Genomic DNA, 23,767 nt, shown 5'->3' on the forward strand with positions numbered 1-23,767 from the left:
GACGTGAATGACTCATTACCATGAACCAATCGACTGAAACTGCTTTGACCTGAGTACCACATTGTAAACAGGGGACAAAGCGTGTCTGAGACCCGCTCTGCGGTTAAGGCTGGGTTTCAACTGTTTTACAAAGAATGCTTCCTTGACACCTCTCTCAAACCATTTCTTCTCTCTGGCTAAGATTTTAACTTCCTTGTCCTCAAACGTGTGGTTAGTGTCTTTCAGGTGGAGATGAACTGCAGACTGAGGTCCACTGGCGACCTCTCTGCTGTGCTGGTATAGCCTCTTGTGTAAAAGTTGCTTCGTCTCACCTATATAGTGTTCATTACAGTTTTCCTGACATCTGATATGATACACTACATTGCTCTGTTTGTAACTAGGGATCCTGTCCTTAGGGTGAACTAATTTCTGTCTCAAGGTGTTGACTGGTTTAAAGTAAACTGGGATTTTGTGCTGTCTGAAGATCCTCTGTAGTTTTTCCCCTACTCCTGCTAAATAAGGGAGAGACACTCCTCTTCTTCTTGTCTCTGTCTCCTGTCTATCTGGTCTCTTTGTTTTCTGGGACTTCTGCACTTTGTCCAGGGACCAACGTGGGTACCCACATACTGTGAGGGCTTTCCGTACGCCACTCCATGCATCTATGGACTGCTCAAAATCCACAAACAGGACGTGCCACTCAGGCCTATTGTATGTAGCACAGATCCTTGTCCTCGTGCATACTCAGTTTTCTTTGCAGATTTATCATACAGTGCGTGCTTTCTGTTTCTTAATCATTTAACTCCACTGAATACGTAAATCTTGAAATCAACTGTAGATATCTTGTTTTATTTGTTGTCTGATCATGTCTGTATTGACTCCAACCGCCCTTTGTTTAACCAACACTACAAACCTAAATAGATGTCAAGTTACTTATCAAGTTGTTATTCATTCGGCTGCTCCGTTTTTGTTCGGGGTCGCCACAGCGGATAGATCCGCATTGGTATTTGGCACAAGTTTTACGCCGGATGCCCTTCCTGACGCAACTCCAGTTTTACCTGGAGAAACATACACAGCCGCTGATGTTCCAAAGAGGCTTCCCATCCAAGTACTAACCAGATCCTGCTCTGCTTAGCTTCTGAGATCTGATGGGATCAGGCTAACACAGAGCAGACCGGCTGCAAGTGACTTATCAAGATAATTTAAAATTTTCATTAAGTATATGTGTTAGGTAGGGACACGATCAGAATTCCAAATCAGCAACAGCCTTTTGTTTAACCAACACTAACCTAAATAGATGTAAAGTGAGTTATCAAGATAATTGTGAAAATTTTGATTAAGTATATGTATTAAGCAGGGACACGATCAGATTTCAAAATCAGTCTGTCTTGGAAGAATCAGCACATCATCTGGCAGGAAGATTTTGAGACATGGACAGAAATGAGGACCCAAATGGAATGTGACTATATTTCCTCGACAGAACCCTAAAAGTTGAAGGAGATTGCTTGGGAGTTGCCAATGTCTACATGAGAAGGTGTTTCATATACGAGAGCACTCTGAATATCCAGATAAGTTGAAGTGCACAATTTCATGGAAATTCCAGGCTGTTAGGAAGCTGAGAAAGTGGGTTGTGATGGCCCTGAGGGTAGACAAGGAAGCATGTCTCAGAGGAATGTGAGATCCAGTGATCCACCATCTGTGGTTTAGTGACCCTCAGCCTGCTTACACAGAAATCAAAGCACTTCAAACCTACACAGTTATGTCACAGTTATGACAGGAAATGACAAATTTGTCAGTCCTGACAAATGCCTCTGTTGTACTGTCCTGTCACACTGGCTACTTTGAGCAGATGTATAGGCCTGATCCTCCTGTTGGGATGTTCAACATCACTTGTTACATGGTCCTTGTGGTTGATTCTCCAGTCATTGCAAACCACCAAATATTATGTAACGAAGACAGTGAAAAGACTGAAGGCATGGAAAGCTCCAGGGATGGATGCTGTTCTCCTGACAATCTGTTTCAATCTGGGACATAGATATTACCCCTACAGACTGGAAGAAAGAAGTAATCCGCCCAGTCTGGAAGGGATGCTCAAGTGTTTTCAAGGATTATTTTGAACAGGATTTTGTCCCTGGTACCTGATGTGTCTAGAGCAGCATGACTCTAGATGCATCAGCATAAGTCAACCATAAACTGCATCCTAGCTCTCTACTGAACGCAAGCGCGAGTATCGGCAGTGCTTCTGTGCAGGCCATTTTGATTTTTGCAAAGCATTTGATACATTTGACCAGGCTGCTCTTTGGGACATCCTGAGAATTTGTGGGATCCCCAAAAAGATTCTAGGCATCACATACCGTCTATACTTGGGCACTGTGAGTGCTTTGTGGAATGAGGCTGTAGTATCTGACTTCTTCCCAAAGACTACCGGTGTTCAGGAAGGATTTGAGCTGGGCTGTGTGTTGTGTAGCGTTGTGGAAACCAGCATCTTCTGTAAACATTTCCTTATTGTTGATGAGGAAAGGTTTACCAACCTTGACTTTATGGACGATACTGTGATCTTTACAGAAACAACGGATGCCCTGATTGCAACTCTTGAGAAGCTGAATGAGGAGTCAGAGTAATAATAGTAGTAATATTGAGATTTGAATGCTAATGATGATAATGAGGACTGGGTGTCTTCGGTACTCTCTTTTGAGAGAATCCTTGTAGTCCAGCAAATAAGAGAATATTTACAGAGGAATCCTTCAAATGGTGATGCAAACACCAAATTAGGCACAAATACTCCTTAGACATTACTCTTTTGAAAAAGAAGAGTGTACACTTGAATTTCCAATAGGTGGCCAGGTAGGGGTCAATTGAAGAATTACATGGGGTCAAAATTTAAATACTCAAATCATATTGAAAGGTATTCCATATTATTTGTCTGATCATAAAGATTTCAATAAGGTATAGTTTGGACCATCTATGACTGAATTATATGGAGTTATGGGGTAAATAAAAAAATAGCAAAAATGGTGAGAAAGGTCAGTTTCAGTTTGTACAAGGATCAAAAGTTAAAGTTGCGCCAATTTTGGTAAAACCTGGTGAAAATTATTGGTTGAGCTAATAGGATTAATAAATAGAATAGTTTTGACTGTTGAGTGCTTGGTTTGCAAAGTAAAGGTTAAACAATGTCGACGTCTATTGGATTCTATGACGTGTGACATATGTTACCCCATAACATAACTAAAACATGACACATGATGCAACCTATTTCATTTTCAAACCCTATTAACCAATAATTTGCATTCATTTTTTTCAAAGTTAGTTTCTTTTCCGGATGCCCCCTGGATGCCTCGCTGGAGAGGTGTTCCGGACACGTCCCATCGGGAGGAGGCCCCGGGGAAGACCCAAATCACGCTGGAGGGACTATGTCTCTCAGCTGGCTTGGGAATACCTCGGCGTTCCCCTGGAGGAGCTGGGGGAGGTGTGTGCGGATCGGGAGGTCTGGGTGGCTTTGCTTGAGCTGCTGCCCCCGCGACCCGACCTAGGATAAGCGGAAGAAAATGGATGGATGGATGGATAGAGCTCCTTTAACTTTTGACCCCTGTACAAACTGAAATTGACCTTTGTCACAATTCTTGCTGTTTACCCCATAACTCCATAACCTTCCGTCACAGATAGTCCAAACTATACCTTTTTGGAATTCTGATCAGACAAATAATGTGGTATAGTTTTCAATTTGATTGGAGCATCTTTTAATTTTGACCCCTGTGCAATCCTTCAATTGACCCCTACCTGGCTGCCTATTGAAAATTAAGTAGACACCCTACCTTTTCAAAAGAGTAATGTCTAAGGTGTATTTGTCTTTTTCTGTTATCCATTGCACTATTGGGTACTACTTTGTGCCAGACAGTTACTTGGGGATACTCGGACGAGGAGTATCATTTGCATAGTAGAACATCAGCTGCAAAATTTTGGTAATGTGATGCCTTTCTCTGGTTATGATCCAACATGCAGGTTCTTCAGTATTGAGGACTCCAGCAACTGGAAAAGGCTAACGTGATACCTCCATTTCACTTGGCTGTGACAAACAGTATTATAGATGGACTACCTGTCTCCCGGGCTGCACAGTGGCTTAGTGGTTAGTAGTGTTGCCTCACACCAATAAGGTCATGTGATTGCTTTCCACATGGGACTTTGTGTGGAGTTTGTATTTTTTACACTTGGGTTCCCTCTTGGTACTCTGGCTTCTTCCACTTACAAAACCATGCAGGTTAGGTGAAATGATGACTCTAAAGTGACTGTGTGTGTGTGTGAGACTCTTGTTCGGAGGAAGGGGGTATAGAAAATGAATGCTTGTCTGCCTTGGTAGTTGCAAACCAGGAGCCAAGGTGATTCCACAGTGTGGTGGTGTTTTTGAAGAGACACTTTGACTGTCAGCAAGCCAATCTTCGTACATATATAAATGAAACAGAGGAGGGAAATGGACAGATGAGATAAGACACCTCATTATACATTGTATCACCTTTTTCATTACATTTATGGTTAGAAAAAGTAGCCTGTCTAAAAATACATTATTGTGACGTTTTCATGCCAGTTTTCTCTGCAGAACAAGTTGTGTTAAATGGTGATAACCAATAAATATGGTTTATAGTCTACTAGTTGATGTGTTACCATTCGCAGATGACTTACCTGTATGTGTCGCTATTGTTCTATGATGACAGAATACTGCATCTTGGTGAGTAGATTGATTTGCCCTGACTACGATAGTAGGAACTCCAACTTCAAGTGCCATTTCAGTGCGCTTTTCCTTGTCGGAGCTTTGAAATTTCAGACTTTCCAGTTTTCTGGAACATGACAGAAGGCTATATACAATGTATAATGATGTGTCTTAGCTCATCCGTCCATTTCCCTCCTGTGTTTGGTTTATGTATGCAAGAAGACTGGATTGTTGACACTCTTCAAATCCAAAGCAAATATTAGCTTATCGCGGTTGTCCATATTTTTTGTTTACATTCAACTTCGTTTGCCTGGAACACTTTGAGGTTGGATGTTGTACACTCCAAGTGGTGTAAGTACAACATCAGTTTTCTAGAATGGAACATGAGGAGCACAGTAAGCCAGTTTTAAGTATCTTTACTATATGGCTCAAACTGATTGACATTAACATAAGTGATTAAGAAAAAAAGAGTTACTTTGAAGTCTAAATTCTCATAGCAGTCACCAATATATGGCTTTTATACAAAACTTTGTTTATTTAAAAAAAAAGAAGTTAATTTTTAGTACACTTGTAAAAATGAAAAGTAAGTAGTTTTTTTTTTTTTGTTTTTTTTAAAGGCAGGTGGATGACTCGCGCAGACTTAGCTAGAAATGTCGTCATTAAATATACGCCTACTTTCCGCACGTGGACCAATGGGAACCAGCCAGAAGTCGTTTACTACGTCACCGGCCTCACGTGGACCAATCATAGTGGAGTGCGTGGAGCGTGGTAGGCAGGGCTCGTAGTGGAAGACTAAGCGTTGTGGCCATTCAAAATTGTCAAGTTTGCCGCAGGCAGCAAGTGAGCTTCCCTTCAAAATAAAAGTGATAGTCCGAGAAAACGACCAGGTTTTTCAGGATTAGTCTTTGGTAGAGCAGTGACAGCGGGAAGACAGTGAACCCACCACCCTAGAGGACAGAGAGTAATAAAGGGGTTTAGGGTGTCATAGAGGCACGATGTTTCAAATTTGTGCTTTATTATAAATCACTGGTCCTCAATCAACTGACAAAACATTACAATCAACATTAAATTTGGATTAAAAAAAATGTGCCAATAATTATTTTTTTTGGCCTTAAGTTATAGTGCTTTTAACCTCACTGTTTGATTTTTTTTTTTCTTTTTTTGGGGGGGGGGGGGTGTCCACCAACATATTTTAAAAACTGTATGCTACACACTTGTAATACGCTATATATATATATATATATATATATATATATATATATATATATGACTTTTTTATTGTATTCTACCATCAGTGAGTCAGCTTCGGATTTTGTTCTGAAAGGCTCACAGGAATCACTGCTGTAGTTTGCGTTTAACTTGACGGTAAAGTCTCTCGGAGCGGCGGCTTCAGTGGATCCAATGAGATGACGCCGCGTTCCGGGCCCGACTGCCGAGTGTAGCCGGCGATAAGAAGAACTGAAAAACCACCCAGTCCGACAGTAAAGAAGCTCTGAAACACAGTGAAAGACGGGAAAACCTGTTCTATAACTCGTCCGCTGCTGACGGTTCTTTTTGTGGTGACTGTAGGAAGAAAGGTGAGTTTATCCCGGAACACGCTGTGTCAGTCACGGTTTTTACAGTGATGCCTGTCGGTGAGCTAGCTAGCAGCGCCTGCTTGCTATTATTGTTATAGTGTAAAACTTTTTTCTTCTTCTATATATTGTTTATTTAAATGCGAGCTACATCATGTGCCAGTTAAATTAAACCGCTAAACTGTTGTTAATATGTTACCTACGACTTAAACTTAGTTCATTCAAACGGTATCCATTAAAGCTCACACAAGTTCTTCTCCATCCTTAATAAATTACAGTTGTGGTAATTAATTTGTTTATCGTTAAACAGACCTCACCAGAAGTTACTGTTTACACGCGGTTGTTATTAATATTCTGTGTCTGTCTGTTTTGAGGAGAAATGAATGAACTGGTGCTGTGTGGATTGTTCCAGATATGTTCAAAAAGTAAATTAAATGCCACGTGTTTGGAGCTCACACTCCTATGGGAGAGTTCACAGGTTCCGCAGGTGGATGTCAGCAAATTGCAACCATAAAAGCAGAATTAAATAGGAAACTCAACCACAAGGTGGAACTTAAGTTTGTTTGCTATATTTGAGTTTATTATGAAAATGGACCTCGAGCAAAAAAAATACTGGCCTAGCGACTTAAAAAAAAAAACTGGACAGATCCATCTTTAAAATTTAAAAACCCTGTTACCAACCAGATGTGCTTTACACCAGATGAAATACATAAATCATTTGAAATATACTATAGAAATTTATATAGTCAACCTGAACTAACCGAACTCCCGTTAGTAAAGCAGTTTTTAGATTCTCTGGACCTTCCCTCAATTGGCGTAGAACAAAACAGATAACTGCTGATATAACACAAGCGGAGTTTGATAAAGCCATTTCAGAATTGAAAGCAAGCAAGGCACCAGGTGGAGATGAACTACCCGCTGAATGGTATAAGACTTTTAGGAAGTCCATAACACCTTTACTGCTAAACTGTCTTAACCATGTGCTTAAAGGAGGCGAGACACCACCATCCTGGAAACAAGCAATAATATCCGTCATACCAAAACCAGGAAAAGACAAAACGGAATGCAGTTCATATCGACCCATCTCTGTTTTAAACACCGACTATAAAATTTTTACTTCAATAATTGTTAGCAGACTAGAAACTATTATCCCTGAACTGATTGATACGGACCAGACAGGATTTATTAAAAGCAGACGTACACAGGATAATGTAAGGCGAGCACTACACCTTACCGACATTATGAGTAAGAATAATATGAAATCTTTAGCAATTAGTTTCGATGCTGAAAAAGCCTTTGATACTGTACGCTGGGAATATTTATATCTGGTCCTACGTTTTGGCTTTAACAATACAATTATAAATTGTGTGAAAGCAATATATAATTTGCCAGTCGCCCGGATTAAAATAAATGGCGGCCTCTCAGGAGCAATTCCCCTGGAAGGAGGATGCCGGCAAGGATGCCCACTGAGTCCCATTCTCTTCGCACTTTTCATAAAGCCACTTGCCCAAAAAATTAGGGAGGATCCAGGAATTAAGGGAATTGTATTTAAGGGAAGAGAATACAAAATATGTCTATATGCCGATGTCTTGGTGACCTTATCTGACCCCGATGCCAGTCTACCTAATCTTATGTCCAGTTTCTATCAATTAGGGCTCTACTCGGGTTATAAATTAAACATAGAAAAAACTGACATTATGCTTCAGTTACGCACCCAGAGATGATATAAGTAAACTGTACAAATTTAAATGGAAAACAAAAATCATGAAATATTTAGGCGTTAATATCACTATAAATTTAAACAAAATATATGAAGCAAATTATGGCACTATGACTAACAAAATGAAAAATGATTTGGACAGATGGGCCCCCTTAACACTTGACTTGTATAACCGAATAGAAATTATAAGGATGATTGTCTTACCCCAAATGTTGTTCCTTTTCCAATCCTTAACATTGGAAATCCCTAGTAAACAGTTCGAGTGGGACCGAACCATCTATAGGTTTATATGGCGGAACAAAAAACCGAGGGTACGCTATAAAACTTTACAACTACCAAGAGTTAGAGGATTGTCACTCCCATGCTTGAGAAATTATTATAGAGCAGCACAATTGCAGTATGCGGTGTACTGGTGTGAAGACAGGTATGATGCAAAATGGAAGGAGCTACAATTGAGTCAATTTGACATTCCCCTTCAAGCTCTGCTGGGTGAAAAACACCTTATCACTAAACATTCAGAAAAGTTATGCACTTACACTCGGGCCCCCCTCAGCATCTGGCTCAGAGAGCTCCGTAATCCCCTTTTCGAGAGAGGAACACGATTACTAAAATGGATTGAACACGATATGGATTTTAGACCAGCACAGCTTGACTTTAGATTTAAAGAATGGACCAAAAAAGGCATTACTTCATATGGTGTCATCTCTTCTGGATCTGACCTTGAAAGTTTCCAGCAACTGCAGGAAAAATTTGATCTCGACAAGCGAGACTTTTTCAGATATTTGCAGCTCAGACATCATTTTAATAAAAATGTTAAAACATTAGAAAACAACTATCAAGATATTGTTAACATCTTTATTGATGCCTACAAAGGCAAATCCTATAGGAAGAGGCTATCTAGAATATATGTGTGCCTAGAGGCCTACAAAAAAACATCAACACTATACATTAAAAGTATATGGGAAAAGGAAGCAGAAACAATACTGACAGAAGATGACTGGCTCAACATATGTCAAATTAATTCCACCACCACAAGCTCAGGGCAATGGAGGGAATTTACGTGGAAGAATATTGTTAGGTTCTTTATAACTCCCAAAAGGACATATCTTCAGACAGGCAGGGCTGAATCTGGGCATTGTTGGAGACATTGTAATAATGTGATGGCTGACCATTTTCATATTTTCTGGGGTTGCCCATTGATTCACTCCTGTTGGTTAAAGGTTGTCAAAGAGATGAGATTAATTATTGGCCTGGAAATTCAACATAATTTTCAAACTATATTTTTATGCAATCTACCAAATAAAATTAACCATCGGGATAAGTACCTTTTGAAAATATTACTGATAGCAGGGAAAAAAATCAATAAGGAAATGGCTTAATGGGGACCCACCGACGATGGCCGAATGGTCAGCCACCGTAGAAGAAATTTGTGAAATGGAAATGCTTACCTTTTCCCTAAGACTTAATAGTAACAAGGCCCAAAAATATTGGTCAAAAATGGTTAACATATGCAAAGGCGAAAGAAGCATAAAATAATGCCCTATCAATCAGAACATGTTCTTTCGAGCTTTAGTTTTATTCATTTCCAAACTCCCGGTGTGGAGGCCACCACTGCTAGCTTATAAGTGACTTCACAAACAAAAAAATCATAAAAATGGCTGTTCAAACCTGTCAGTGGTGCCTGAAAATCCAGATGCAGGTTACTACTCATTTATTCTGCTGTTTGTTTTTCACATTGCTGTTTGTTCTCTGGCAGCTCATCATGGAGAAGAGTCTGGTGTTGTGTTCGGTCTTCTGCTTCGTTCTGACAACGTTGCTTTCTCATACAGGTAATATAAGCTATATATAATCTCAGTGACGTGCCGGAGGTTTATGGCTGGTGAGCCACCGACTTCATCACAATCAGATTTACAAACATAAACCCCAGAGTAGCTTATTCACCGTTTGATTGGCAGCAGTTAACGAGTAATATTTAGTCCAGGCGAGAGGAAAAAATAAATGAATGACTGCTCTCGTAGCTTGCTATCACTTATTCTGCAGCGGAGGAGTTACTGCAAGAAGAATCCCTGGGATCACTAGTGCCCCCTAACATGAGGCAGGAGAACTGCGTGCTTCACTTTGTCTTTTTGCAGCCGTTTTGTGATCGCTCAGCACACGAAACACGTTGCACACACATACAGTTGTTGACAAAAACACTGTACATTATGCACATCAGCTAAACTATGGAATTTAAGTTCATATCACCAAAGTGTTTGACCATTTCAATAGCAACATACAGAGACTCCAGTGATTGCGCAATCCATGGTGAGGCGTAGCTGGCTGCTGCCTCACCGCACGTCTCTTTTCAGTATTTGAATGGCAAATTTGAAAATTCAGTCCTGTGCCCACAAACAGAAGAAAGTTGATAATCCAGTCGCCTTTGGGATAACTGCTATTTTTGTGTGTCATATTGGTTTTGTCATTGTAGAGTCTGTAGCTGTCATGTCAGTTGATCTAGGCAGTGAATGGATGAAAATGGCAATCGTGAAACCTGGCGTGCCAATGGAGATTGTTCTCAACAAGTGAGTGCAGCTGTACAGCTGTTAATCTTCATGTGGTACTGTGGGCAGTTCCCTTGCATATAACAGAAATGCCAGTTTTTAAATTTCTCCTTAAAAGCACATTGCAGTCATCAGTATTCAGAACTCTGCTAAGGTCCAACAGTCAAACAAGAAACTGATAGGAATATTGGAATATTTATTTTCTGTCCCTGCCAAGCATGTGTTTGTTCATCAGTCTTAAAGGTGTCCTCAGTCTAGTTCTCTGAAATCTGGCTCAGACAAACCTTGTTACACTTAAAGGAGACCTGCATTGAAAAAAATGCAGTCAGAACAAAAAATGACTTACATTTGCGCATGAGATCCTTCTGAATGTAGTAAAGTAAATCTGCAAGCCCAGATCTGTCATTCAACGGAGAAATTTTCATTTGAAAATGACAAATTTACAGCTAACACTTAGCCCTCCGCAAATTGTCCCTCTCATCATGGACGCTGCCGAGGCGTCACGGACAAGACCCTCTCCCAGCATGCATTGCGCCAATTGTAATTTGTGGATTCACGTCAGTTTGCATCTGCACCTTTTTCTTGTCTTATACAGAAGGATCTACTTTTTTTAAATTAAATTATTTTGAGGGACTTCTTCATACGCCCGTTTGAGTGGTGTCACAATGAAAATCTTCTGTTTTTCGCCTCCGGTACCATCGCGGGATATGGAGGCGAGACCCGCAAAGAATCCCAGTCATTAAAAAGATATAAACCTCTCTCAGCGTCCATGGAGCTCTGGGGCTCCGATTGCCGAGACGTGCGGTGCTGTGGATTTTGCAGCAAGAAGTCTGTCCTTGCAGCAACAAGTGTCACCGGCTGCTCCACATCAAAACGGCGAGCGTAGTCTCTGGACTTGTTCCAGGTTGGCTGCACCTCCATTCAGTAGACAGAGAGGTGATGCCGGTGTTGTGCGCTGAATCTGGCACAACACCGGCTGCAAAGCGGACACGGGCGGTATGAGTGGCCCGTCGGCGGTTAACGAGCTCGTTAACGAGCCCACAGACTTGATAAGCGCAGCAGAGGCAGAGAGCGGGAGAGGAAGAACTGCGCCCGCTGTCGACGTCGTTGCTGATCTTAGCACACAGATCTGTATCTCGCATTCATTGCAGCTTACTTTTGGATGTTGAAACCAGGACGTGTATAAGTAACATTACTAACAGATAAAATCAATTTCAATGTGGGATCGGACTGAAGGCGGGAGCGCGTCGTCTTGTCCCTGACATCATGGAAATGATACGGCTGTACAAACTGTTTTCACAGAGGGCTAAATTTTAGCCGCAAATTTGTCATTTTTAAACGAAGATTTCTCCGCTGAATTACAAATTTGGTCTTACAGATTTACTTGACTGCATTCACAAGGGTCTTATAAATACATATCAGCTATTTCTTTCTGAAATCTGACCACATTTATTTCAATGCAGCTCTACTTTAACTGTTTTGGGTCAGTTTATTTAATCCAGCAAGGCGGCGGGGGTGGGGGGTGAGGCACTGTCCACTTTGGAGTAAAGTTTGGTCTTGTTAAAGGTGCTATAAATGATTTTGTGCCACTTGATGTTGCACCAAAACCTTATGACCACGCCTCTACAACTAACCCCCTGGACCCCCCCCCACCCTCCCCGCATCAAAGAAGGAGAGAGCATATCTCACCCATATTGGCCTCTCTTCATTGGCTTCCTGTTAATTCTAGAATAGAATTTAAAATTCTTCTTCTTACTTATAAGGTTTTGAATAATCAGGTCCCATCTTATCTTAGGGACCTCGTAGTACCATATCACCCCAATAGAGCGCTTCGCTCTCAGACTGCAGGCTTACTTGTAGTTCCTAGGGTTTGTAAGAGTAGAATGGGAGGCAGAGCCTTCAGCTTTCAGGCTCCTCTCCTGTGGAACCAGCTCCCAATTCAGATCAGGGAGACAGACACCCTCTCTACTTTTAAGATTAGGCTTAAAACTTTCCTTTTTGCTAAAGCTTATAGTTAGGGCTGGATCAGGTGACCCTGAACCATCCCTTAGTTATGCTGCTATAGACGTAGACTGCTGGGGGGTTCCCATGATGCACTGTTTCTTTCTCTTTTTGCTCTGTATGCACCACTCTGCATTTAATCATTAGTGATCGATCTCTGCTCCCCTCCACAGCATGTCTTTTTCCTGGTTCTCTCCCTCAGCCCCAACCAGTCCCAGCAGAAGACTGCCCCTCCCTGAGCCTGGTTCTGCTGGAGGTTTCTTCCTGTTAAAAGGGAGTTTTTCCTTCCCACTGTAGCCAAGTGCTTGCTCACAGGGGGTCGTTTTGACCGTTGGGGTTTTACGTAATTATTGTATGGCCTTGCCTTACAATATAAAGCGCCTTGGGGCAACTGTTTGTTGTGATTTGGCGCTATATAAAAAAATTGATTGATTGATCAAAGGAAGCAAACCAGTTAGAGACCTTTAGCAGTGTTAAGGATTCTTTGACTGAGAAAAGCCATGAGAAAAGCCAGACCTGTATTGACTGTAGTCCAACCACTTTCTTAGTCCAAATCCTGTTAGCCTCTGAATGTGGGCTCTTGGGGAGGAGTCATTGTGTCAGTGGTCCGTGCGGCAATAAAAAGAAAGATCAGAACAATTTAGAATACAACACAGATGCATGGAGTGTTGCTTTGTTCTTTGCATGGGATGCTATTATGGCTCTACATCTTAAATGTATAAAATAGCTATGGTCACGACTGTCTCCACCCCCAGGGAGTCGAGGAGGAAAACGCCAATGGCTGTCTGTCTTAAGGAAAATGAAAGACTTTTTGGAGACAGTGCATTAGGAGTGGTAAGACTCATTCACAGATGGCTGCAATGGACTGAGCGCGCACAGCAAATATATTTGTGCATGGCTGAAATTTTGAAGTCGCCTCCCAGATGCTAATAATCCTTTCCTTGGGTGCTTTTAATGTGTTTATTACATTTCAGTCTGTGAAGACTCCCAAAGTTGTCTACAGACACCTTCAAAGCCTCCTGGGAAAGAAGCACAGCAACCACCAGGTGGCGCTCTACCAGAAACGCTTCCCTGAGCACCAGCTGTTGGAGAATCCAACCAGAGGCACAGTTTTCTTTAAACACTCAGAGTAAGTCTACACTTTGTTGCCTTTTTGTTGCTTGTTTTATTCAAACCGATGTGTGTGTGTATATATGGTTTGGAACAAAAACTGTTTATTCTGAAATGAAGTGAGAAAATAAATCGCGACACTATAGTCCACAGCAGGGGTGGGCAATTAGTTTTTGTAAAGGGCCAAATGAGAAGCAGAAAATATTGTGGAGGGCCGGGAGAAAAAGGTAAACTGAAGTCTGCACAATAATAATTTATTCCTATATAAAAAGCAGTAAATATTGTTTTGACAAACTAGATGCTCTGATTATGCAATGAAAAAAGAGGTTACCTTACAAAAATGTAATTTATTCACTCAAATTTTCCAAGACAATAGTGAATAAAATGTGAAACATTTCTGACTAATTACATTTTTGGTCATTTTCATTCACATTGACTCCAAAACACATTTTGAGTTTAATATACTGTTGAAACTGAAACTTACTGTTGGAACAAGGAGGTTCTTAGCTTTCTGAAGACATCACATCAATTGTCATTGTCAACCAAAGACTAGTCACAGTATCACTGAACTGTGCAGAAAAAAAAAGTGTCCCAGTTCACTAGTTCTTATGTCTGTGCATGACTACATTTGTATTTTCCAACACTTTTTACATTTTTGTGTTTTTCAGTTCTTTTTTCTTATTCAGTGAGAGAAATCTAGTCTCTGTTGATCTTTAACAAGAGTATCAAATGTGACGCAAAGCTGACAGATGATCATCAGTGAGAGAGAACTTGTACCTGGATTTATTAAACTTCAAAAATCCACGCTTTTTTTTTTTTGCATGAGCAGATATTTTTGGGGAGCAATGTACATTGATTTGATTAATCATTTCCGAGGGGGGAAAAAAAACAGGCCTCAGAATAAAAGCAATGCAGTTTGTTCAGTCATAAAAGCCTGGTCACACAACGACAGGAGGACAGCTGAACGAAGGAGAAAAAAGTCAGGAAAAGGTGGACAAATGATCTGCACCGTTCCTATCACCGAAAAGCCTGCACACCGAGTGCATGAGGGTGAAAACGAAATCCACTCCTCTCACTTTTTAGTAGAAATTTTGAGAAACTGGTTGTCAGTATTGTAGAACAGGTGACATGCAGTGATGCAACGCAGCCCAAGGATGTTAAGTTCATCTTCTGTATATCACATATGCCTTGGTGCATAGACTCATTTACCTAGTCCAGTCAGTTCTTTGATTACATCATTACTTCCTTGATGATGTAGACAAAAGATTTGTCTTTGCATGCGTTTTATCCTTACAGTTACACACATAACAACTAAGACGCATCGTAGAAAATTCCTTTCATTTATATTTTTCAGTGTAGAGTCTGAATCAGTGCGTTAACTTTGAGAAGTAATCTATTATTCTATCCTGTGATTCATTAGCAAGAAATGTTTCTCTTGATTTATGATAGATATTCTTTACTAAAATTAGCTCATTTTACAGTTTTCGCTAGAAGTGCAAATAGCTGATGTGTGTTGACAAAACAAATGTTATCAAATACCTTGAAATGTCATCAGAATGTCGTAACAGTTGTACCAAAGCAGTATTGTTTCGGAATGGTTTTCCTGAAAATACCTAAAATTGTATTAAATTTTCACGTAACCTTCAGTTACCAATTGTTTTTGTTGTGTGTTGTGGGTTTTTTTTTTTTTTTGCAACAGCATGAGTGATTAGAAATCTGCGAGTTTCTTAGGCATGACAGCAGCTGTTCTGGACCCAGAGCTCAACTGCAAAAGCTGTGTTCAGATTATAAAAAGAATGTACAGAATATACATTCACTATTTGTAGAGCTAACCTTCCTGCTTTTCTGTGTCAGAGAACTGCAGTATGCACCTGAGGAGCTCCTTGGCATGGTGCTGAATTATTCCCGGGTTCTTGCTCAAGACTTTGCAGGCGAGTTTATCATTTTAACATTATAAGATTGTCCAATAAAATGTCCAACACTAATTATTCTTTGTGTTTCAACGTGCAGAACAACCAATCAAAGATGCTGTCATCACCGTCCCAGCGTTTTTCAACCAGGCAGAGCGAAGGGCGGTCCTGCAGGCTGCACACATGGCAGGTCTGAAGGTCCTCCAGCTGATCAACGACAACACAGCCGTGGCCTTAAACTATGGAGTTTTCAGAAGGAAAGATATCAATGGCACTGCTAAGGTGAACTTTCAGTGAAAAACTTCAAAATAAGACATTGTTTTGCATTTCAGATTTATGTAGTGATGGACAGGAGGCATCCTAAACTTGTGTAAATCATCTATATGTTGGACTGGCCCTCTACCCCTTTTTTTTTTTTTTCTTTTTTCTTTTTTTTTTTTCTTTTTTTGAGAGAGGACTCGTGTATGATAACACTGATCTACAGTTGAAATGCTTCTGAAATAAATGCAGTCAAACTTTACTAATTTTGGCCACTGAGAATGAAAATGATGTTTGAAATGGTTGATTGGCTCTTGTTTTTAGATATGTTACTACTATGCTACTAAGGGTTACCTTTTGATGATTTTTAAAGTGTTACAAAAAACAGGTGAAATATTATATGAACAGTCAGAGAAACATGAAAAGACCGTGTGTATGATTTATCATGAAAACTCTATCAACACAATTATGTAGACTTAAAAATGTAAAAACTTAAATATCTTAGAAACAGTAGCCAACCAGTCATATTTGAATTCAGCATGCCAAAATCCATCTTAAATAGCACATTATATTTCTGAAGCAGACAACTTATTAAAATTTGTCAACCAGTGAACCTTTGGCAAAAATACTGTGCTCCATGGTAACTCACATTTAAACAAACTATGTGTCTGCCTCTGTAGAATCACCCGTTTAATACCGTGTGCTGTTTTTTATCTAGCTTCTTCACTACACTAGATAATGTTTTCTATCTATGGCTCCTCACTCCAAAGGGAGCATAGGTCATTGACAACAGCTTGCCAGCGAACTTGAGTTTGGGCTTTTCGTACAATGTTCCTCCAGGTGTATCCCATCTTAATTTCTGCATCCGTGACATTGCCAGCTGTTTCTGGGTCGCCCTCTTCTTCTCTTCTTTTTGGGGTAAAAGACTGACTCATTGTCTCCAAATACTCTAATTTCATCATTCACGTCAAGATTTGGATGTTACACCAACAACACATCTCTGCTGTTCATGGTGTATAACCTTCAGGCTAACTGCTAAGCTACACTGTCTCGGGGTAAAAATGATGGCTGAAGTTGTCACAGTTTGAGGCCTTTGCATGCCAAAGACTTATAATATGTGGGTAAGACTAGCCCAGGTGTTAGACGCTTCTTAGCTAGCCAAGCAGCTTAATTTCAGCTAGTTATTGCTGTTGCTGCTTTTCAGCTAATTCTATATGGTGACTTTTTTCGGGGGAAGGTGTAACTTTGTGAAAATGCTCCCAGGCTTATCTACACCATTTGACATCTGCCCTTTTACGCAAGGTTTCATGAGAATCTCATAATTGTGATTTTGACTAAAACCAATGTGCTAACAACCACATTGCTAACAAAACAAACAAACCTTTAGCAAGTTTCATAAAGATCAGGCTGATCATGGGTCACATGTGGCACACCAAATGATGCTTTAGGGTTGCACTGAGTCCTGTGAAGTGTGTCCTTTCCTGGGGAATTGACCTGAAACTATGTCTTCCTCTTACAGAATGTGATGTTTTATGATATGGGGTCTGGCAGCACAACAGCAACTATCGTCACTTATCAGACTGTCAAAACAAAGGATTCTGGGACCCAACCCCAGTTACAGATCCGAGGTGTTGGGTAAGTTCATGGACCACACATCTCAGTCTCCATCACCAAAAGTATTATTCATAACCACAGTGATGACTTGTAGTTACAAGGCCACTTTTTACAACTGCACAGCTGCATGCCGCTGACATCTTTACCAGTGTGCACACACAGTTTCATGTTTGTTTGGCTTAACGATTTCCACATTACCACTGGGGCAGTGACAAAATGTACCAGAAGATGCAGCATAGAAGAAGCCAGGGATATGAACTGTTTCCAGTCTGTTAGCATAGCTTAGCATCTTATCTCTGCCATGGGTGTAAAATTTAATACGTATAAAACAAAGCATTCTCCTGGGATTTGTGTAAACAGAGTTGCTCAATTTTCTCTGTTATATTTTGTCCAAGCTCATCACATCACCAGTACCTTCCTTCGTGCAGCATAGACAACGTGGTCTTAAGAATTGGAAGGATTGCATGACATCCTGTCAAAAATTCTGTGCATTACTTGATAATCCATAATCATTTTCTTGGTGTTGGCCAATAGCAAGACTGACGTGCAGTGGAAAGTTGGTGAAAACTAGCCTTCAGGCTCATATCAGATGATAAGGAATGAGGCAGTCTTGTTGTTGGTATGACATTTATCTTCTGGTGTGTCAGAGGTCCTTATGAAGGATATTAAAGTTATGTGTCCAGACGTCAGTCTCAGAAGGTGCTAAATGTATTTCCTTTATATTAAGTGTAATGGCAATACTGAAGTCTGGCACGATATCAGAAGTTGGATCCATGGCACTTTGCCATGTTTGCAGAGATAAAACTCGACCTTTTCAGCGCTTTGACCAAGATCTTAGGGCCCTGTCACATCTTGACAATTTAGCCAGCGTATGCCAACCGTATTAAACATGCTGGCATACGTGGGTGTATGTTTCCACCGAGCAAGTCGGTACTGTACGGGTTGGAACAGTTAAGTCTGGCTTAGTTTGCATTTCCACCGGCGGCAGAACCCTTTTGTCTGGCAGGTGGAACACTTAAATATTGACCCACATGTCATCGAATGCGCACAAGCTGTCTCGCGGCGTCTCTGCTCCACACGGAGGCAGAACAGAGTAATTTAACATTATTTTATTTTTGTCTTGGTGGATCTTGGGATTTATTTTCATCTCTGCAGACTGTTGGAGTCTGAACTGATGTCTGTGATAAAAGCTGAACGTGAATGAATGAGGCATTGTGACTCTTTCACCTTTTAAAATAAGTTAATTGTGTTGTTGTGGTGCAAAGTGTCAGTTTTGTGGTGTGATCATTCCCCCGACCTCGTCTGATCAGTCCCTGTGCCTGGTTCAGGCTCAGAAATGCACTGGGAGCAGAAAAACCACATACGGACTTCTTCTAAAATGCTACATTTCTTCAGCCACAACAAGGAACTGTATTTTCAGACGTCGTTTTCCAAAATCAAGACGCTTTATGTGGATATGTTTTCATCAGGCTGTGATGAATCCGGCTGAAACAACACAACAGGTAATATTAATTTACTTCGTGTGTGAATGGTTTTAATATTTGAAAAAGTTTGTTTGCATGAGGACTGCTACTTTCAGCCAATCAATAGACAGTATTAATGGACGTATTTCGACTTAGGAGTTACTTACAAGAAACGTGTCAGCAATCACATAACTTGTGTCCAGTCCCCCGTGTGGCACGTATGAGACATAGGTCAAAAATATTGTGCATACTGAAAATTTTTGTGCATTACGATGTATATCAGCATGCTTCAACGTGCGTTTAACTTATACAAAACATACCCATCACTTATTAGATGCAGCGACTTCAATACGGCCGGCATACGCTGGCTAAATGGTCAAGGTGCGACAGCGGTGTTGGGAACATTTTGGATGTCTTTTGTATTATGAATGTTACTGTCTGTGAGTGTTGATTCTCATGTGGACATTTTCTGCTACTTTCTGGATTGATGAAGACATCACGTCATTGCAACTGTTGAAATGTTTAACTCCACCATCTGGCAGCTTAGTGGAATTGCAGCTGAATATGATTTTCTCTCAAGCACAGCTTTAACATACAGGCTGTGTAGGACAGATCTTTTGTCAAACTTTTCTGATGATCATTAAGCAGTGGTTACACAGGCAAGAGGAAATCACTTTCATTCTGGTCCAAGGAAGCCTAATGAGCTTTAATTTAATTTTAGAGCATCTTTGTCAATGTGATAGTGTGCTGTCACAACATACATACAACTTTTGAAATGAGAATATGTTGAGTCATGCTGAAATGTACCTTTTTTATTTGTTTATATAAAAACTGGTATTTTAAACTAACACACTTGTAGTTTGGAGTTCATTAGTCATATTGTGAGGATGGGGACTGTACTTAAAATTTGAACCTCGTCCTGTCTAAATAACAGGACAAAAACTGCAAATAGACCATGTGCGCACTATATGGGGTATGTCTTGTATATACAACGGCTGATGAATGAAGGCTGTGCTGCATGTAGAATTAGTTACTGCAGTGGACAGATGAGCTCATTTGAAGTTTTCTCAGGTTTCCAGTGTTTAAAATAAAAATTGTATTAGAAACAACTAGTGTCAGTATTTGTTTTCCCAGATTGCCTAAAATGTAGGGGTTTTTTTTTTTTTTAGTGTTTGTGTGTTTTTGTTATATGTATGTATGTGTTTAACAGGACTACATCAATTGATAGAACAAATTGTTAGCATAAAGTTAATTGCTGACATGACCAGTTTTAAGTAGCTTCGCATTTCGTGAGGTTATCAAATCGAGCATTCTAAATGCAGAAGTTGATGGAAAAACTTTTTTTTTTTTTTTTTTTTTTTTTTTTTTTGAGCTAATAGGATGAATAAATGGAATGGTTTTGACAGTGTTGAATGTTTGGTCTCCAAAGCAAAGGTCAAACAAGGTTGATGTCCATTGGATTCTATGATGTATGACAGATGGTACAAACTATTCCTTTTTAAAATGCTATTAACTCAACCAATAACTTGCATAATTTTTTACCAAAATTGAAGCAACTTTAACTTTTGACCCCTGTACACACTGAAACTGACCTTTGTCACCATTTTGGCTGTTTTTACCCCATAACTCCATGGAATTCAGTCATAGATAGTCCAAACTATACCTTTTTAGAATTGTTATGATCAGACAAATGTATCATTTTCAACATGATTGGAGCATTTTAAAAGTTTGACCTCTGTGTAATTCTCCAGTTGACTCCTACCTGGCTGCCTATTGAAAATTCAGGTGGCTAATCGGTTATTTCATAAGGGTAATATCTAAGGAGTATTTGTACCGAATTTGATGCTTGTTTTTTGCAGGATTCCGCTCTAAATATTCTCATCTGCTGCACTATATAGGATTCAAAAAGTGTCAGTTACAGAAATATAAGGAAATATGCCACAGAACAAACAGTGGTTTTTGAAGGTCATGGTCACCCTGTATGAGGAATCACACTCACCTTTTTTATCTACTCGTCGAGAATTGAGAACAGATATGGCAAATTTGACCATTTTTACAATATTTTAATGAAACACAATCTGAGGCCATTTTGACATCAAATTTTAAACTGACCCAAATTCAAGTAAAATTTTGCCTGATGGGAAAAACTAACTTTGCCATTCTTAATAAATCTACTTGAAGGGTATATGGTGAAAATTTCATCAAAATTGGAGTCTGTCATCCAGCCAACCCCACATGATTTTCTCTGACCGCTCATTAAAGACAGTAACTAGGGAATTTGACATTCACTCAGTAAAGGTCACTTTGCTAATTTACACTGCAGTATGCCACACTAAAAACATTTAGAAAAATATATTTCCCAAATTCTGGTACACAGGGAACAACAATACTACAGGCGTCAAGAATTGAGAACATTTCACTTTCAAAATCACCTTTTTTTACTCTATATTTCAATGTAGAGACGGCAAGCATGGGCAAAAGTGGATCATTTTAAAAATTATCTAAAGTTGTTAATGTTTTATGGAGTGAAAAAATGTTATGGGTCCAAGTTTTTGTGATTGTTCTTCACTTCTGGAAAGTTTCATGGAAATCGGTGATAGTCATCCAGCCAACTTCTCTTTTTCTGCATGATTTTCTCTGAGACAGCTCATTAACCTTTTATGGGAAGTTGACCTGACACAAACTTAGCAAAAAGCCTGTTGTAATGGCACATGTGAAACTGGAAATGTACATGAATGATCAGTTGATCATTCATTTAGCCAGTTGATCAACACTGGCTAAAGTTTGCTGACCTACTGCTGACTTTAGGTTTGATCGGAGCCTGGGGGGCTTTGAAATGGACCTACGACTCCGAGACCATTTAGCCAAACTGTTTAATGAGCAGAAGAAGAGCAAGAAGGATGTGAGGGAGAACCATCGGGCCATGGCCAAGCTCCTGAAGGAGGCCCAGAGGCTCAAGACAGTGTTGAGTGCAAATGTAGACTTCATGGCTCAGGTGAGTGTAGCAAGGTCAACTCTTGTGGTGTCCTTGGTTTGCAACTTGCAGTGTTGATTTAAAACGTGGAACTAAACTAATCAGATGTCACTCATTGCAGTAGGAAAAAAATCCTTTGTATTTCTTCTTTTTTTAGGTGGAGGGGTTGATGGATGACATAGACTTCAAAGCCAAAGTGACCAGGGCTGACTTTGAAGTTTTATGTGCAGATATTTTTGAGAAGCTGCCCCTCCTGGTGCAGGATGCCCTCAACGCTGCAGAAATGAAGCTGGTGAGATGACCCTCTTTGAAGGGACGCTTTATTAATAATTGTTCAGAATTTCATCCTAATATGATGTTTTGTTATGTAAAGGTTGCTGCGTACGTTATTCAATGTCTTCCAGCATTAAAAAGATTATAAATTTGCTATGATTCTGAGTGCTTCAATTTTCTGCCAACAGGAGGAAATTGAACAGGTGGTCTTAGTAGGTGGTTCCACACGTGTCCCAAAAGTCCAGGAGGTGCTGCTCAAAGCTGTGGGGAAGTAAGTGTCTACCTCATATTTGAACAACCTTGATTTTCAAAAATGAAAATACAACCGTAAGGTCTCCATTATTCCATAGAGCTAGGCTTCCACAGTATCTTGTCATGGATGTAATTAGAGAACTGTCATTAGTGGTTATCTGTATTGATACGTTTTTACTCTTGTAGAGAGGAGCTGGGGAAGAATATTAATGCTGATGAAGCTGCAGCGATGGGCGCCGTGTACCAGGCTGCCGTCCTCAGCAAAGCCTTTAAGGTCAAACCCTTCCTGGTGCGAGATGCAGCCGTTTACCCCATTCAGGTCAGTGCAGCTCATCAAGGGGGCGTTTCCATCCGTGTGGAACATAATCAGTGCAATTTGCAAACCTGGTTTTGATCTGTGTTGGTTTATAACACCATAAAAAGGTATCTGATTGGAACCAACAAAACAAAACCACAGGATGTGAAGTGGAAGTCGTGATGATGGCATGAAATTTGCGGTCTGAACTTTGTTCTTGCCATTGTTGATCATCTTCTGCCGGATTATCAAAATTGAAATTTGTTAGACTTTGTACACAAAGTAACATTTGTGTGAGCAGTCACTGTCTATAGAGCTTGGAATGACACAATCTGTCAACCTGAGTATTGTAAAAGCAGAGGACTTGTTTTTGCTGGTCAACAGTCAGAAACTCTGCTACAGTGTAGTTCCCAGTGAGTGAAGGTTGCCATACATTTTGTGTAGTCCATGGTACACTGAGGCTGTGTTGTTTTGCTCTTTGATTCTAAATAAGTCAGAATTGGCTGTGGTCCATGGTCTGTTGCCTAACAGGATAAATTATCTGTACAGAGACTGTTGGGAAGTCACAAAAATTCTGGGTTAAAGTCTGTGGATGTTGAATTCTACAGAAGAATTCACAGCACAGATTTTATTTAGGAGATAAATAGGAATCACAGTGTCTGTTCATGAGACTTTACAATGCCTCCTAAACAATTTGGTGTGCCCCCCCCCCCCCCCCCCCCCCCCCCCCCCCCCCCTGCACTGACATTTATGCAGTTATGACTCTAAAAACAATACAAGTCACCATGCAAGAAATCTGTATTTCACATTATTATGGAAACTTTATTGAGCAGTTAAACTGCAATTGATTTGGATGCTAACTCCGAGGGGTGGATATGGGTGCATCCATACAGATCAGTTGATCCTTTAACTACCGGTCACACGGCACTTACCGAAGGGCAATGAAGCCCAAACGAAACAAGAAATCTGGACTTTCTTTGGCATCCTTTAACCTTCGCGCAGCTTCATTCCTGCAGCTGGCGCTTCGTCATGATTTTTAAACTGTCAAAAAATTTGAACGAATGCTGCCGAAAACCTCAATTCATCCGTATTTTGTTCTGCTGTC

The 23,767-nt window shown here is 40.2% G+C and overlaps 1 protein-coding gene across 2 annotated transcripts in view; it reads left to right on the forward strand.

Annotated features, from left to right (window-relative positions):
- Positions 1-205: 205 nt before the first annotated feature.
- hyou1 (hypoxia up-regulated 1) overlaps positions 206-23,767 on the forward strand; it is a 43,054-nt gene continuing 19,492 nt past the window's right edge. The window contains exons 1-12 of one of the 2 annotated variants that reach the window (XM_034178860.1): positions 206-210; positions 9,729-9,801; positions 10,440-10,533; positions 13,269-13,347; positions 13,488-13,642; positions 15,478-15,554; positions 15,634-15,815; positions 17,311-17,426; positions 21,677-21,863; positions 22,000-22,134; positions 22,304-22,386; positions 22,554-22,686. In XM_034178860.1, the coding sequence (XP_034034751.1) occupies positions 9,735-9,801; positions 10,440-10,533; positions 13,269-13,347; positions 13,488-13,642; positions 15,478-15,554; positions 15,634-15,815; positions 17,311-17,426; positions 21,677-21,863; positions 22,000-22,134; positions 22,304-22,386; positions 22,554-22,686 (1,308 nt within the window). In that variant the 5' untranslated portion in view covers positions 206-210; positions 9,729-9,734. Of the gene's footprint in view, positions 211-6,079; positions 6,255-9,726; positions 9,802-10,439; positions 10,534-13,268; positions 13,348-13,487; positions 13,643-15,477; positions 15,555-15,633; positions 15,816-17,310; positions 17,427-21,676; positions 21,864-21,999; positions 22,135-22,303; positions 22,387-22,553; positions 22,687-23,767 lie in introns of those variants that run through there. The other variant, XM_034178859.1, reaches the window with a different exon arrangement.

Source organism: Thalassophryne amazonica, chromosome 9, assembly GCF_902500255.1.
Source record: "Thalassophryne amazonica chromosome 9, fThaAma1.1, whole genome shotgun sequence".
In the NCBI taxonomy this organism is placed as follows: Eukaryota; Metazoa; Chordata; class Actinopteri; order Batrachoidiformes; family Batrachoididae; genus Thalassophryne; species Thalassophryne amazonica.